This window comes from Bos mutus, chromosome 11 (assembly GCF_027580195.1).
Source record: "Bos mutus isolate GX-2022 chromosome 11, NWIPB_WYAK_1.1, whole genome shotgun sequence".
Lineage (NCBI taxonomy): Eukaryota > Metazoa > Chordata > Mammalia > Artiodactyla > Bovidae > Bos > Bos mutus.
In genome coordinates, this window is record NC_091627.1 from 60,030,671 (window position 1) to 60,048,496 (window position 17,826).

Here is a 17,826-nt window from a genome sequence, read left to right on the forward strand (position 1 = left end):
TTTGTTTTGACTCTGCTGCATGGCTTGTGGGATCTTAGTTCCCCTAGACCAGGAGTCAAACCCAGGCTCTGGCAGTGAAAGCGCTAATCACTGGACAACCAGGGGATTCCTCCTGTGTAATTCTTAATAGAGCTCCTTTCACTCTCTTAAGAGTTCTGGCCACCTCACAGCTCTAGGGAAATTACCTACATAGGGAAAGGCAGAGGAGAAATAGGTCTACCTTTCTGTAGAAACCATGAGAAATGAAAGCTCAGGGATTTCTGTGTTGTCTATCACCAGGAAGAAATCGAATCTCTGACATCAACATGGCCACTCTAATGCTGAAAGGCAGAAGATATTAGGATGAGGTGAGGAGGTCAAGGCAATGCATGTGGGGCCCAGAAATTCATCAATGTGCTTGGAAAAATATTGTCTCCATAATCTTTCTCCAAATCTCAGGACAAGTAAAATCATAACAGAAAGTTTTAAAAAAAAGTCACAAGATGATATGGGTTAGAAATCACTATATTGGGCTTCCTTGGTGGCTCAGTGGATAAGAATCCACCTGCCAGTGCAGGGGACATGGGTTCAATCCCTGGTATGGGAAGATCCCACAAGCCATGGAGCAACTAAGCCCATGCACCAAAACTATTGAGCTTGTGCTTTAGGGCTTGGAAGCTGCAACTACTGAAGCTTGTATGCCCTAGAGCCTGTGCTTTGCAACAAGAGAAGCCACTGCAATGAGAAGTCCATGCACTGCAACTAGAGAAAAGCCCACACAGCTACAAAGACCCAGTGCAGCCAAGATTAAATAAATAAATACATATTTTAAGAAAGAAATATCCCTGTATTTACAGAGAATGCTGTTTACTGACATGATGTGGGAAGAAATGTTATTTCATAAAGGGTGGAAGAAAAGATAAGTCTTTGTTGCCACTATGCTCTAGATGAGTGGATGCCATGTCAGATCATGGCCTGTGAGTTGATGGAAAAAACCCACAGGAGACTCTCAGAAGCTCTTTCTGGGATAGGATAGGGGAGCGTTGTGTTAGCTGTGCAGTAGCATTATGCATAAAATATGGAGTATGATATCTACTAATGATGCTTTATTTGTACCACCACCCCAGTAGTGAAGCCAGGGAAAACCTGAGTTTAGGAAGATACCACCTTCCACAACTATCCTACTGGGTTCTTCTTAGAAGTGGGAGATTTCATGGGAACCTGCTTTTATCATTTCATGGGAAAAAATGATAAAACTCCTTATGAATGCAGGGAGTCAGTATTATGATCATGCTATCCCATTAAAGTCATTAAATTCATAACAGCAACAGAGAGGAGCAAATTTTTTATTTCACAAATTTAACTTTCCATGAGATCCAGTGATAACGCTTTAGGTGAAAGCTTCATAAACAACACTAGTTCTTCATTCAAACCAGCAGAGCACATAACTTCACTGAGACACAAGCCACTCCCACAAGGGGTTCCAGCTTTCTTCTTAGTCTTTTCTTTTATGGAACTTGTCTGTCTGCTTTTCCCCACCAGGATCCAAAAGATCTTGATACATTGCCACAGAGCAACATATCTGAAAATCCAGAGATCTGGACTCCAAATGAAAGAATCATCACCTTCATTTGTTATTTGAAGCATCATTAGCGGGTATGTTAAGTAGAGTTTTCTTTAGTATTTTTGTCAAGGTGTCATAATTTAGCTACATGGCCATAGCAAAGATCCTCAATTTCCCTGCACTGTTGTCCATGTGGCGGAGGGCACACAAGTTGGCCCAGTGTTGTGCGTATGTTGTCACTGCATGGACATGTTGAGGTCAGTAAGATACTCTTGGGTGAAAAGCTTAACCAAGATTCTTCCTTCTTTTAAGACTAAGATGGTTCAATTCACAGTTGGGGAATCTGCAAGCCCCCCAAAAATGAAATGGACATAATTCTGGCAATTCTGCCTTTCCTTGTTGAATGATTGGTATGACAATGTTCATCTCCAAAGTACTTTTCTCTCTTTTTTTCTTAATTAATTAAAGTATTGCTGATTTGCAGTGTTGTGATTCAGAAGCATTTCAGGAGCTTGAATGGAGGAAACCAAAGACAAGATTCTCTGCGCAGAGAACAACCCTCATCCCTAGACCAGCCTTAAGGCTGGAGTACTGTGAACCCAAAGTCAGTAGTGTAGATTTCCCCCAGTTCCTGGGTGATAATCACAGGACAGCCTCCACAGGAGCAGGAGCCGATGAACCAGCCAGGGAAGGCCACAGACTCAAAGCTGGAGGCCCTGCCATTCTGGTCATGGTAGAAGAGAAAAGGCTTCACAGGCTCAGTTTGGTGGTACAGATCCATTATGTTCCGTTCCTAAAGGGCGAGAAGGAGGTCCCAGGGAGAAACAGCACTGTTTGAGTTGTTCCACACTCTGCACACTAACAGTTCCTATTCGAGATTGTTTTCGCTGTTGAAACAGGCCTGGGCACCTCTATTTCATATTAAACCATTAAAAATTATCAGCCCCAAATACTTTAGAGATATTAAGTTTAGGAGTGAAAACTTAGACCACTAATTTCAATGGTTCTTAATGTGAGCCTTTGAAGAAGAACAGTGTTGACATCAATGTTTCTGAGAATACAAAGCACAGATTTAGCCATTACCTGTTCCTTATAAACTCAAGGAATAGTTACATAACAGTTATCATGAATCTAAACAGAGTTGTTTCATATCAAGTGTCTCCAACCTCAGAACTATGGATGTTTTGGGCAGAATAATCTTTTGTTGTCAGGCTCTGTCTTGTGTATGCTGGGAGGTTTAATAGCGCCCCTGGCTTCTACCCACTAGAGATTAGCAGAATCCCCTAGTCCCTAGGTGCGGCAACTAAAAATATCACCAGACATTGAAAAATTTGTCAGGGGCAAAATTGCCCATCATTAAACCACTATTTTCTATCTTGTCATCAAATTGAGTGTCTGCCTATGCTTGTTTGCTGAAGGCTTTTACATTTATTACTGACTCCAGTAGATGGTCTTCCCTGGTGGCTCAGCTGGTAAAGAATCTGCCCGCAATGGGGGAGACCTAGGTTTGGCCCCCGGGTTGGGAAGATCCCCTGGAGAAGGGAATAGCCATTGACTCCATTATTCTGGCCTGGAGAATTGCATGGACTGTTTAGTCCATGGGGTTCCAAAGAGTCGGACATGACTGAGTGACTTTCACTCTTCTTTCCAGTAGAATAAATATAGATATAGAACATACATGCATGCATGCTAAGTCGCTTCAGTTGTGTCCGACTCTTTGCAACACTATGGACTGTAGCCTGCCAGGCTCCTCTGTCCATGGGATTCTCCAGGCAAGAATATTGGAGTGGGTTGCCATGCCTGCCTTCAGGGGATCTTCCCGACCCAGGGATCAAACCCGTGTCTCTTATGTCTCCTGCATTAGCAGGCAGGTTCTTTACTACTAGGGCCACCTGGGAAACCTATAGAATACATATAGATCAAGAGATCAAGAGATTTCCCTAAAGCACACAGAGGCCTGGTTTGTGATCCTCCTATAACTTAAAATATTTTTAAATAATGGAGAACCGCATTGTTAAAATGTTTGTTACAGAGAATTGCTTGTTCACTTGATAATCAACTGCTGAAACTGTCAAAGCTGATTCCACCCACACATGTGCAGTTGACCCTTCCTATCAGCAGATTCTGCATACTTGGAGTAAACCAACTGAGGACCAAAAATATTTGGGAAAAAAAAACACAAAAAAATCCAGAAAGTTCCAAAAAAGCAAAACTTGAATTTTCTGTATGCTGGCAACTATTTATATAGTGTTCTCACTGTATTAGGTATTATTAAGTAATCTAGAGATGATTTTAAGAATAGGTTACATAATTATATAGGTTATATAGGCACTTGAGCATCCACTTTGGTATCCATGAGGGATAGAGGAGTCCTGCACCAAATCCCCCAAAGATGCCAAAGGATGACTCTGTGTGTGTGTGTGTGTGTGTGAGAAAGAGAGAGAGAGAGAGAGAGAGAGAGAGAGAGAGAGAGATTCATATATATAGTCAAGAATAAATCTAAAATCCTTCCTCTTTGCTGAATTACTTTTTAAGCAAAACAAACGATTTTAGCAGATTAGTTTCAAAACACTCCTGCAATTTTTTCTTATTTCATAATACACACAGCCTAAAGAACCAAAAATAAATATGCATAAGGATAATAAATAGTTTGTCCTTTAAAAGATTCTAGAGTACTTCTCCAGTGGTCCAGTGGTTAAGAATGGGCCTGTCAATGCAGGGAACACAGGTTCGATCCCTGGTCTGGGAGGATCCCACATGCAGCGGGGAAACTAAGCCTGTGTGCCACCACTGTTGAAGCCCTCATGCTCTAGAGCCCGTGTTCTGCAACAAGAGAAGCCACCACTTCTCAGTGCACAATGAGAAGCCTGTGCACCTCAATTAGAGAATAGCCCCTGTTCTCAGCAACTAGAGAATGCCCATGCACAGCAATGAAGAGCCAGCACAGCTAGAAATAAATTAAAAAATAAAAATTTAACAAAGATTCTAAAAAGCTAAATTTTCCATCAAATGAGCATTTAGTGAAATTAATGCGCACCTTCCTCCTAGTTGGGGGTAAACACTATGGCTCAGATGGTCAAAAATCTGCCCACAATGCTGGAGACTTGGGTTCGATCCCTGGGTGGGGAAGATCCCCTGGAGTAGGAAATGGCAACCCACTCCAGTATTCTTGCCTGGAGAACCCCATGGACAGAGGAACCTGGCAGGGCTACAGTCTGTGTGGTGGCAAAGCCGGACACAACTGAGCAACCAACACTTTCACTTTCACTCCTAGTCAGGCATAGACAAGACCCTTATTTTCCATACTCACCTGAAGCTGCAGCGTGGGCTGCCCCTTGACCTTCGTGCAGAAGAGACAAAGCTCCGGCTCCTTCAGTCCCAAGTAGACAGGATTCCCCCTGCCCTTCTCAAGAGTCTCTGTGTACTTGCATGAGACTAAGGTAACAGTGACTGGGAACACAACATAATCACAGGTCACTCTCTCATTCATTACAACCTGCGAGATAAGTCCAGTTAACAAGTCTGTTCACAGTGAAATGAAAAAACTGAGCACACACCACACAGCAGTACTGGCCAAAGGGACTGCCGTGGACAGGCCTTGCCACTCACCTGGATCCATTTGGTCCTTCCTTGGGACAGCTGTGAGGGTCTGGCCTTGAAGGACCCATACCAGATGGTTGATATCCTGAATATTCACCAGAATCGGGTGTATCCTGGATAATACTGTAGAGAAAATCAAAAGGCAAATGTGAGCAGCAGGGTACTGAATATCCCCCCTTTCCAATTTTTTTGCCCTTCCATGTACATCTTCACCTGGACCTTTTACTTTTCCATCCCCTTTGGATGATGGTGTTTCAGAACGGCCAAGGTGGGAAGACATTTATGTGCAGATGGATCCCACAGGAGGATCTGAGTCAGTCCCAAGCCACGGTTTGACCTTGAGTCAGAAGAAGAGCTAATGAGCCAACAGCAACGTCAGGGAGAATCTACGGTCCCAGAACTCACCTCGCTCCCTCTCCTGCTCACCTTCTTGGACGTAGCCTACCTTCCAGCAGAAGCAGTGGTACCTGCATTCAGACCTAAACCCAGAGCCTTAAAACGACAGGAGGGCCAAGGCCAGAGGTCTGGAAGCAGAAAAGATCAAAGGTCAGCAGGCTTTGCAGCTACGAAGGACGCCATGTCCCTGTGGCTATGGACTATGGCTTCTTCTGTGCTCAGGTGCTCTGACAGAGTCCAATAGGGCCCGAGCCTTTGACCCACACCAAGAAAAGAGGAAGTTCTGCCTCACTGGGGCTAGGACTTCCCAGCACCCTGAGTATTTGTCAGCTCCTGATACCAGGGTAATTTAGTGAGGCTTTATATAAAGAAATATCAACTGGGGCAGGGTTGCAACCTGTTCACACACCGTGAAAAAGGAGGCATGCTAAGTCTTTCAGAGTAGTCACCAGGAAACATCGTCATCAACACTGAGTTTGAGGAAAGAAGTGTTAGGGGACTGTCCCATGGCCGATGACTAAGCAATGATGCTGCAAAATGTTACACTAATCTTATTCCAAAGAGTAGAAACCCATAGTGGGTTCAAGGTAGACTTAGAAAGGGAGGGGTCCCCTAAGGCCTGTGTAGTTTCCAACCACTCCTGGTCCAGTCATCTTATCCCCTGCCAATCTCGGATGAAAAAATACAAACACTCCAGTGTATGCTCCTCCAGCTTTTCAGAGTGAGTGTGAATGCTGCCTCTCCACTCAAGGAAAGCCTTGCCTGGACAAGGTCAGTTCCTGCACACCCTACCCCTCATGGACTCTAGAGTAGTGGCTCCTAGATGCTCCATTCCCTGAGCTAGAAGACATGCATTAGCTCTTCCGCAAAGGGAAATAGGCAGTGCTGGTGAGACTCTGTTCCGACCTTTCAGCCCATCTGAGTTCACTATCTGTAGTGGTTCCCAGCTCCTGTCTGCTCCACATCAAGGGCTTGCATCTCAGGGGCAGCCTTAACCAATTGAGGAGAGGATTGGTGAATAAATGTCTCAGGTTCTTCAGCCTCTGATGGGATTGTGCTAACATTTCTTATAGGGTTCCTAACTACCTCACCAGCCTACCTCACCTCATAAAGACACTCTCATGTTCACGCCTTTACCCTCCCCAAAGATTCTTGCTTCTTGATCTTGTCCTGGGTAGCCCATGGTAAGCTGGTGAGCTGTCCTTTTAGGAGTGTGGAGTCATGAAGCACTGACATTTAAATGTACAGCAAGTTTCTTTGAGTCAAAACTGGAATTCAGAATCAAGTTGAGTCCATAAAGAGGTCCTGCGTAGAGCATCCCTTAGCATGAGTTGATTCCCATGCTCTTTTTGGGCTTCCCAGGTGGCTCAGTGTTAAAAGAATCCACCTGCCAAGGCAGGAGTTGTAGGAGACACTAGTTGGATCCCTGGATGGGGAAGGTCCCCTTGAGAAGGAAATGGCAGAAGAAAGTCCAGAGCTTGTGACATCACCCCCATGCTCCTTACACAGGACTGAATGCACTTGGATAGATTAAGAAAAGGGGCTCAATATCCTGCCATCAGGTACAAAGAAGCAAACATCCAGGACCCACAAGTGTAGATGCAGCATATACTAATGCAAACTTATTCATGACCACAGTCAATAGGATATGTGGTCCTCCCAGATGCTTTATTGCATCCTATAAAGCATGGAGCTCTATATGACCTGGAAACTTAGCCCATAGTACCATTATCAGAGGTGATGGGGGCTTAGGTGATACCAGATAACCCAAGACCTCTCTGTATCTCTCCCTAATATGGAAGTGACATCCTTGATAGCTAAGGGAGTAGGTACTCCTGAGAAGGGAAATTGAATCAAATATGATGAAGGAAATTTCTCTCTCTGCAAGAAAATAACTCCATAGGGATACAGTTTAGAGATACAGCTTCCCTACTCTCTTAGCTAGCCAGAACTGAATTTGCCTTGAAATTTAATTCTTTTGCCCATCCATATCTATCCTTCATTATTCAGTTTAAGGTCTAATACAGTCATCTCAGCCCCACAAATCCATTCCAGTTCTGATAGTATAATCCCCACAACTCAATTTTTCTATGGTTCACCTGTTGGAAAATCACATGGAACTGTCCTTGTTCTGCACATTCTTCATGTTCAAAGTGTGGTCCATGGAGCAGCGGCACTGGCAACAACCAGCAGTTTACCAGAAATGCAGAATCTCAGGTTCTACCCCAGACTTACAAGATCAGGACCAGAAATGTTTTTAAACAGCATTAAAACTACAATATGTTCTATGCTGATATAGAACACACCACTGTCAATAGTCTAGTCACATAAGCATAGAAGAAAGAAGTTGGGATTCAGGGTAGGCCTGGGCCTGGGGAAGGAACAAGCAAACCAGCCCTAGACCCACCCTCAACTTTCCTCAGCCTTTGGAACCCGTGAGATAGGCTGTCTTGGCACTGGTGGGGGGCGGAGAGATGGCAGTAGTAAAGAAAAGAAGTCATTCCTGGAAGTCTGTGATGATGGACAGACCCTCACAAGGATTTTCACTTGGAGTACTTACAGTTTGATTGAACCAGGTACTCTCAAACTATATTTAGTTTCATTTAGGCCAAATACTTTCTACCAGAAGGAAAGAGAAAGTCTCTCTAGAGGCGAGCAAAGTCATTCCAAAGACAACAAGCCATAAGCAGTTGAAGATTACCAGGCATATACACAAACAAGAATAAGAGCAAAAAGAAAGAAAGGAAAGAGAAAGGAAGGAAGGGAGGGAGGGAGAGAAGGAGTGAGGGAGAAAATGAAAGAAAGGGAAAATAGAAACATATCCACACAGAGATCACATTTTGTAACTATTATACACAGAGCTTAAAACAACTGTCCTAACCATGTTTAAGAAACAAATGATGAATAAGAATATCTTTCTAGAACAGCAAACTATGAAAAGTGGCAAATTTGGAAGAAGCAAACAGCATCTCTTGCACCGTAAAATACATCAAACAAAATAAGCCAATATTTGTATTTGGCAATAGACAGCACACAACAGAAGAATTAGAGAATGACATCAACAAGGTGGTGGTTTAGGAATTTCTAGGGCTTGTCCCCTCCCAGAAACATCCATTTGAACAACTCTCCATGCTCTGAAATACCTTCACAAGAGCTTCACAGGTGAGGGATTACAGCACTTGGGTGGAACATGGAAGTAAGAAAAGATGCATTGAAAAACATAGGAAAGACAGTTTCACCTTACTCCCATCACCCCTCCCCTGTGGAGAGAGACATCTAACCTATGGCAGAAGGAAGTGAAGTAAGGACTTGACTTCACAGTGGATTCTACCATCAGCCCACCACAACATCAGATCAGTTCCCATGACCCCAGGCTCCTGGTGGGCTTGCACAAAACCAGGTTACCAGTCCATCCAGCACCAGGCAGGTTCCTATGAACCCAGGCTTCTGGTAGGCTCCTGCCTTAGGACCAGGTTGACTCCATGGCTCCAGTGCCAAGATGGCTTCTACAGACCTATACTCCAGATGAGCCTTCATGGAACTAGGCTTTTGGCCTGCCCCAATGCAAGGCTGGTACCATTGGCCCCAGGCTCCAGGCAGGCTCCCGACTCATGGCAGCACCAGGCAGCCCCATGGCCTCAGACTTTAGGCTGGCTTCCCTGGCCTGGACTCTTGGCAAGCTTCTGTGGATACAGACTCCCATCCCAGTCCAGCCCAGCCCAGCATTTGGCTGCTTCCATGGTCCCAGCTTTCAGATTGAATCCCATGGTCCCAACCTCCAGACTTGTCCCTTGGATTCAACCTCCAGGTTGGCCCCATGAGCCCTGAACTATAGACTATAGGCTGACTCCTACAGCCCTAGTTGTCAGGTTCACCCAAATGCTAGGTAACCCCAGCTTCCAGGCTCCTGTGAACCCAGACTCCAGGCCTGCCCCACTACCAGGACAGCTCCCGTGGACCCAGATGCCAGACCCATCCCAATCGTCCCCAGGACCTGACTGGCTGGCACAGACCCAGGATCCAGACCCACCCACACAGACTCAGGTCCCAGGCTTACCATCACAGACTCAGGCACCTGGTCAACCCCAGTGAACTCAGACGCAAGGGTAGTTCATTGCAAGGATTTACCCTGTGGATCCAAGCACCCGGTATGGTCACCTGCTGACCCAAGTACCACCTGCCTGTCTGAGAACTCCAGCAGCAAACACCCATGGACACCACCAGATGCCTTACTCAGAATCTCTGGACAGGCTGACTGGTGAAGGGCTTTCCCCTCTGAAGCCAGACTGTAAAGACTGGAAGAGGCAACTACTTTCTTAAATGCACAGACAACGAAGGCCACAAAGATCACAAGATTCAAGGAAACATGACACCACCAAAGGAAACTAATAAAGCTCCATAGTAGTTTAGTAGTAGTTGCTCAGTTGTGTCCAACTCTGCAACCCCATGGACTGTAGCCTACCAAGCTAACTGCCCATGGGCTTCTCCAGGCAAGAACACTGAAGTGGGTTGCCATTCCCTTCTCCAGGATATCTTCCTGACGCAGGGACCGAACCCAGATCTCCTGTGCTGCAGACAGATTCTTCATCCTCTGAGCCACCACAGAAGCTTCAATAATTGACCCTAAAGAAAAGGAGATAAATGGACTGACAAATAATTCTGAATAGTACTCTTAAGAAATTCAGTGAACTACAGAACACAGAGAAGAACAAAAGAACACAGAAGAACACAGAGAAAACAAAATAAAATTAGAAGCATAATGCAAAAAAAAAAAAATTAGTTTAGGGCATTCCTTAGCAGTCCAGTGGTTAGGACTCCCTGCTTTCACTGCCAAGAGCCTGTGTTTGATCCCTGATCAGGGAACTAATATCTCACAAGTCATACTGGATATTAAATTAAATTAAAAATTGAAAACTTAAAAAAATGAGCCCAACAAAGAAACAGAAATCATTAAATAAAAACAAACAGAAATCCTGGAGTTGAAGGACTCTTCAACTCTGCAATGACCAAGCTGATGAATTCCACAGACAGCTTCAACAACAGACTGGATTTAACACAAAAAGAATTAGAGCAACAGAAGACAGGTCATTTGAAATTATTCAGTTAGAGGAGAAAAACAGGAAAAAAAAAATAATTAAGAATAGAAAAGAGAGGGATTCCCTGGTAGCTCAGTGGTAAAAATCTCCCTGCCAAGGCAGGAGACATGGACAGATTTGATCCCTGATCCGGGAGCATCCCATATGTCATGTAGCAACTAAGCCTGGGCACCACAATTATTGGGTTCATGCTCCACAAGGGAAGCTACCAGGATGAGAAGCCCGCACACTGCAACAGAGACCAGCTCCCACTATCCACAACTAGAGAAAAACCCGTGCTGCAACAAAGACCCAACACAGCCAAAAATAGAATAAATAAAACTTAAAAATAGAAAAGAAAGCTTCCACTTCAAAATGGCGATGAACAAAGATCCTGAACTCACATCACAAGGACACACTAAATCTACAAAACTAGCTGAACTTGCATCTACAACAAATTTAAAAGGCCACATTGAGATGGGTAGAAGAAGCAGAGACTTGGTCTCACCAAATACCACATCCGAGACATGGCAACCCATAAGTGAGGGAGACATCTGAAAAGAATATGGAACTTTGACCTGAAGAGCAAGATGTTTATGCTCCACATAAAGCATTCAAAACCCTGGGGACCTATGCCAAAGAGACAAGCCCACAAAGTCTCTGTCTATGAAAACAAACGTGGTTTATGTCCATAGAGCTGTAGAGAATGGAGAAACTGCTCTTAAAGGGCTCATGCACTGACTCACTTGCCCTGGGAACTCACACAGGAGTGGCAGTTTGAAGGGTGCCTGGACCACGTGTAGAGGAGATTGACTTGCTAGACTTGGGGGGACTTCTGGAGATGCAGAAACTTGCTGAGACTCTCTGGGGATGGAAGCACTGACAGGCATCATATTTGAGTTCTCTTTTGGCCTTGCTAGTATCAGCACTGGTGGGCACTATTTTGGCACTCCCTCTTTCCCTGTTAAGCCAGTAGGCACACCTGATCCCACCATGCCACGGCTGTGGCCCTACTAATGCTAGAAATTACACTCAGCCCACATAGAGATGTCCCTTGACTGCCTAGCTCTGGTGGCCAGGGAAATAGTCCAACTGGGCCCCATGAGTCATTTTTGCACAAGGCCACTCCTTTAAGACTTGGAGAGATCGCTGTTTTACCTAAGACGTAGAAACAAACACAGAGCATCAAGCAGAACGGGGAGACAGAGGAACATATTCCAAAGGAAAAAACAAGATAAAACCTCAGAGAAAGACCCTAGTGAAATAGAGATAAGTAATCTACCTGATAAAGAGTTCAAAGTAATGGTCATAAAGATGCTTACAAAAAAAGAGAAGAATGGATGAACACAGTGAGAACTGTAAGACAGAGACCAAAAATATAAGACAGTATGAAATAGAGGTCACAGACCTGAAAAATATAATAGCTGAACTGAAAAAAAAAAAAAAAAAACACTAGCAGGGTTGAACAGCAAACTATATGAAGTAGATGAATGAATCAGTGACCTCAAAGAGAGGTAGTAGAAATCACCCAAACAGAGCAGCAAAAAGAATTTTTAAAAGTGAATATAGCTTAAGGGACTTATTGAACAACAACAAACAGAACACCATCCATATTGTAGTGGTACCAGAAGAAGAAAGGGCTCTCCAGGTGGCTCAGCTGGTAAAGAACCCGCCTGCCAATGCAGAAGACACAAGAGACTCAGGTTCAATCCTTGGGTCGGGAAGATCCCTTGGAGTAGAAAATGGCAATCCACTTCAGTATTCTTGCCTGGAACATCCCATGGACAGAGGAACCTGGTGGGCTACAATCCATGGGGTCACAAAGAGTTGGACATGACGAAGCACACACAGAAGAAGAAAGAGTAAAAGGGGCAGAAAACCTATTTGAAGAAATAATGTCTGAAAACCTCTAACCTGGGGAAGGAAACGGCCATCCACGATGAGGTAGCGCAAGTGAAAGTGAAAGTGAAGTCGCTCAGTCGTCTCTGACTCTTTGCGACCCCATGGACTGCAGCCTACCAGGTTCCTCCGTCCATGGGCTTTTCCAGGCAAGAGTACTGGAGTGGGGTACCATTGCCTTCTCTGAAGAGTTGAGTTACAACTTACTAAATGTTTTCTTGGCGTTTTCTTGGTTTGGGTGAGAGAAGCAGTTTAAGCAAAGACATCTCTTTGACTATAAGGATGGAATCCTTATATATAAAATGGGATCGCCCTTCAAAATTTGGCATGTGAATTGGTTAGAACCTATGGCGGTTGCATGGATAAACCTTGAAACTTTAATTTTTTTTAAATTTGGAACTTTAAAAAAATATTCTTTCAATTCAGATGACAGGGATACACAGGGAACAAGATAACCCACCCCCCACCCCAGCAAAATCGCCTGGACTTTCAGAATACTGTCTGTCAGGGTATCAGTTGCATTTCAAAGACACAGGCAGGGATGGAATTATGAGTCAAGTCACTCAGGAGAGTGACTAGAAAAATATCTAACAGAGTGTACTGTGCTTCCAGTGTTAAATTTAAAGAAGAAAAATTACTCCCCCACACTTGTATCACTCTAAGCAGATTCTGTTTTTATTCTGATGTAACTAGAGCATTAGGACCAGAAAGTTTTCAGTGAAGTTAAACTAGAATGCTCTGACTTTGAACAAGGAATTACATTATTTTCTGAGCTATCCTTAGACATGACATCTCTATCATAGCAAAAAAAAAGAGGAAGGCAGGAACAGGGAGGCATATGGACCGCTCTGTTTTAACTAGACTTGTAGCCAACCAGAGTTGGGATTCCTTGAAGTTTGTAAAAGGAAGCTTTCTTCCTAATACGACTTGGGATATTGTTTCTTTCATTCGGCTTCATGATAAGTAATGTACTCCAAGTGCTCAGGAAGCACCCACCTCCTGTTTTGAATGATGTGGAGGTGTGAGGCTACACAGAGCATGAAGTGATTGCAGTCCATTCCCTTTGGTGTCAAAAAACAATAAAAAAAAAAAAAAAAAGCTTTTGACTTAGAAAATGAACTTATGTTTGCCAGGAGAATGGATAATTAGGGAGTTAGGGATGGACATGTACACACTGCTATGTTTAAAATGGATAACCAACAAAGACATATTGTATAGTACAGGGAATTCTGCTCAATGTTATGTACCAGCCTGGATGGGAGCAGGGTTTGGGGGAGAGTGGATACACGTATATGTACGGCTGCTGCTGCTGCTGCTGCTGCTAAGTCGCTTCAGTCGTGTCCGACTCTGTGCGACCCCAGAGACGGCAGCCCACCAGGCTCCCCCGTCCCTGGGATTCTCCAGGCAAGAACACTGGAGTGGGTTGCCAGTAGCGCAGAGACTTCTAAACAAGTTTAACCCAAGGAGACCCACACCAAGACATGTAATAATTAAAATGTCAAAAGTTAAACAGGTCATCTTAAAAACAGCAAGAGAAAAACAACTTGTTACATACAAGGGAATTCTCATAAAACTATCAACTGACTTCTCAGCAGAAACTTTGCAGGCCAGAAAGGAGTGGTGTGATATATTCAAAGTACTGAAAGGAATAAAACTTCCAACCAAGAGTACTCTACCTGGCAAAGTTATGATTCAGAATTGAAGATTAAGAGATTAATCTTCTTAAGATTAAAAGATTAAGAGACTACCAGAAAAGCAAAAGATAAAAGAGTTCATCACCACTAATGGCTTAGTTGTAAAGAATCTGCCTGCCAATGCAGGAGATGTGGGTTTGATCCCTGGGTTGGGAAGATCCCCTGGAGAAGGAAATGGCTATTCACTCCAGTATTCTTGTCTGGGAAATCCATGGACAGAGGAACCTGGTGGGCTACAGTCCATGGGGTCACAAAAGAGTCTAAAGAAATGTTAAGAAACTTCGTTAAGAAAAGAAAAAGCAGTAACTAGCAACAAGAAAATATATGAAGAGGGACCTCCCTGGTGGTCCAATGGTTAAGACTCCAAGCTTCCACTGCAGGGATTGTGGGTTTGATCCCTGGTTAGGGAAATAAGATCCCATGGGCAAATGGTGCAGCCAAGAAATAAATAAAAATAAAGAAACTAGTAATCAATAACAGGAGGAAAACTGAAAAATAAACAAATATGTGAAAATTAAACAACATGTACTTGAATAACTAATATGTCAAAGAAAAAGCCCAAAGGAGAAATTTTAAAATAACTTGAACCAAACAAAAATGAAAATGCAGTAAAACAAAACTTATGGGATGCAATAAAAGCAGTGCTAAGGGGAAAGTTTATAATAATAAACACATTAAGGAAAGAGAAAGGTTTTAAATAAACAGCCTAACTTTATATCTCAAGAACAGAAAAGAAGAGTAAACTAAGTTCAGTGTTCACAGAAGAAAGGAAATTACAAAGATCAGAGAAGAAGTAAATGAAATAGAAATCAAACACACAAAGAAAAGATCAATGAAACTAAGACTTTGTTTTTTGAAAAGATAAGCATAATAGGCAAATCTTCAGCTAGACTAGTTAAGGAAAAAAGAGAGAAGACTCAAATCAAGTCAGATATGAAAGAAAAGACATTACAACTTACATTAAGTACAAAAGATCATAAGAGACCACTATATACCAACAAATATAACAACCTAGAAGAAATACCTAGAAATATGCAACTTACCAAGACAGTATCATGAAGAAAGAAAATCTGGGCAGACCAAAAATGAGTAAGGAGAATCAGTAATCAAAAACTTTCCAAAAAAGAAAAGCCCAGGATCAGATGGTGAATTCTACTAAACATTTAAATAATTAGCTTCTCAGACTCTTCCAAAAAATTGAAGATGGCCTAAACTCACTTTATGAGACTAGCATCATAATGACACCAAAACCAAAGACGGACAACAGGAGAAAAGAACACTATAGGGCCCAATAGAAGGCATTTCCACTTACCAAGGATGACTGTGCAACTTACTAGCAACAGAGACTAATACTGAGCCCCTGATGTGGCAGTATTCTTCAAGGAGTCTAACTAATCTCATGGTGGCAAGTTCCTGACATGTCAGATCTTTTCCCTCTTGGAAGGGCAACAGTGTGCCTTCAGAGGGATTGATGTATATACCATTTCTGCCTTCAGAGCCTCAATCACCACTATTATGGGATGACTGATCTACAGGCATGGAATCCCACACAAGATAGCATCCAAGCATAGAGTTCATTTTATATTGAATGAGGGGCTAAAAGAGGCCCATGACCATTGAATCCACTCAATAGTATGCTGGTAAATTTTTAACTCTTTTCTTCCTAGAACATAAACAAACAGAACATAAGACAAAACTGGTAGTGGTTATCAGTATCTATGATGTAGATATTCCCAACTTGGGCAATTTAAAGTTACCAACTGGTTTTCAAAATCTGAAGATGTAACATTTGCCCTTTTCTAGCCAGTATGAGCCAACTCTACTACTTCCCTGGATCCACTGGTCCATCCAGAAGTAGTCAACTTAATGGAGCTTTGGGTGGCATATTGGAGATACAACTGAAGTACCTCTCAGTGGCAGTACTCTTGGAGGATGGAAGTCATCCTTCAGGATTCAGCCTATGAAGGAGGAGGTAGAGTTTCCTTTACACATGAAGACAGGGAGAAATACACTGTAATATTCCTTGTGTAATATCCAAGGAGGGCTTCCCTGGGGATTCAGCGGTAAAGAATCCTCCTGCAATGCAAAAGATGTAGGTTTGATTCTTGTATTGGGGAGATCCCCTGGAGGATACTGGAAATGGAAACCCTTTCCAGTATTCTTGCCTGGAAAATTACCTGGACAGAGGAGTCTGGTGGGCTACAGTCCATGGGGTCGCAAGATTTGGACGTGACCTAGTGACTAAACTATAACAATACAAAAGGAACTCAGGTGATCTGCTTGGTTACCTCTTGGTATCCCTTTGCCTAATTGTAACTGTGAATAAGTACATGTAAGAACACCTAAGTTGGACCATAAAGAAGGCTGTGCCCAAGAGTTAATGCTTTTGAATTGTGGTGCTGGAGAAGACTCTTGAGAGTCCCTTGGACAGCAGGGAGATAAAATCAGTTAATCCTAAAGGACATCAACCCTGAATATTCACTGGAAGGACTTATGCTGAAGCTGAATCTCCAATACTTTGGCCAACTGAGGTGAAGAGCTGACTCATTGGAAAAGACCCTGATGCTGGGAAAGATTGAGGGAAGGAGGATAAGAGGGCAACAGAGGATGAGAATGGTTGGATGGCATCACCAACTCAATGGACAAGAGTTTGAGCAGACTCTGGGAGATAGTGAAGGACATGGAAGCCTGACAGTCCATGCAGTCAAAAAGGCACACTTAGTGACTAAACAATCACAAGAACATGATAACTAAATGGTCAGACTTCTCATGGATGAGATCTTTGGTTAGATCACCAGGAAAGCCACTAAGACCTGCCAAGGCAATCACTGAGGATAAGGGGAATCCAGAATAGATAGTGGAGAAGAAAGACAGTAGAAACCAGTCACTGGAACCAGTTGCAAAAACAGGTGCAGTAGTCCATCCATTTATAATACTGCTTCCAAGTTCCCCTTAGGAAAAAGGGAATCGGAGTGGATCTGCTCCCAAACATGTGGAGAGGAGGAGATTCATGCAGCACAATGGTGAAGTGCTGTGGCCACAGAGATGTGTCTCTCAGATCTCCTTTTAAGAAACCCTGTCACAAGGAGAATAATAAGCAGATGGCCTTAGGTGCCACACCTCTGGATCCACTGTGATATTCCTGCCAAGGCTACTCTCCCTGAGACACTCCCAGCCAATGACAGAACAGCAGGGGGACCAGAGCCAGGACTCCATCAGGACACAGAAGCTGTTACAGGTAACTTTTGCTGTGCATCTCCTCATAAGTCTGATCATGACTTTCTCTGAGTTCTCACACCTGTACTGCATGCTCTTCCTCTCACTCTTTCTTCCCTCTTTTCAATCACTGGTGTCAGTTTTGCATGATGATTTGAAGGCTCAGGGACTTCCCCGGTAGTTCAGTGGTTAGGACTCTGATCTTTCAACTCAGGAGTCATGGGTTCAATCCCTGGTTGGGTAGCTAAGATCCCAAATCCCTCATGGCACAACCAAAAAATAAATATATATATAATTTTAAAAAAACAAATGATTTGAATGCTCTGCCTGACTGCCCCAATCCCTCCCCCCATATCTTTCATGTGCGTTTCTCCCAATAAATTTATTGACATCTATTTCACCT

The 17,826-nt window shown here is 43.4% G+C and overlaps 1 protein-coding gene across 1 annotated transcript; it reads right to left on the reverse strand.

Moving 5' to 3' along the window:
• Nucleotides 1-1,348: 1,348 nt before the first annotated feature.
• IL36A (interleukin 36 alpha) lies at nucleotides 1,349-5,638 on the reverse strand. Its single transcript, XM_070380153.1, has 5 exons — nucleotides 5,570-5,638; nucleotides 5,363-5,480; nucleotides 5,153-5,266; nucleotides 4,854-4,993; nucleotides 1,349-2,336 (listed from the first exon to the last, which is right to left on the reverse strand). The coding sequence occupies exons 2-5, from the start codon at nucleotides 5,421-5,423 to the stop codon at nucleotides 2,121-2,123; spliced, it is 531 nt and encodes a 176-aa protein (XP_070236254.1). The 5' UTR covers nucleotides 5,424-5,480; nucleotides 5,570-5,638; the 3' UTR covers nucleotides 1,349-2,120.
• Nucleotides 5,639-17,826: the final 12,188 nt, after the last annotated feature.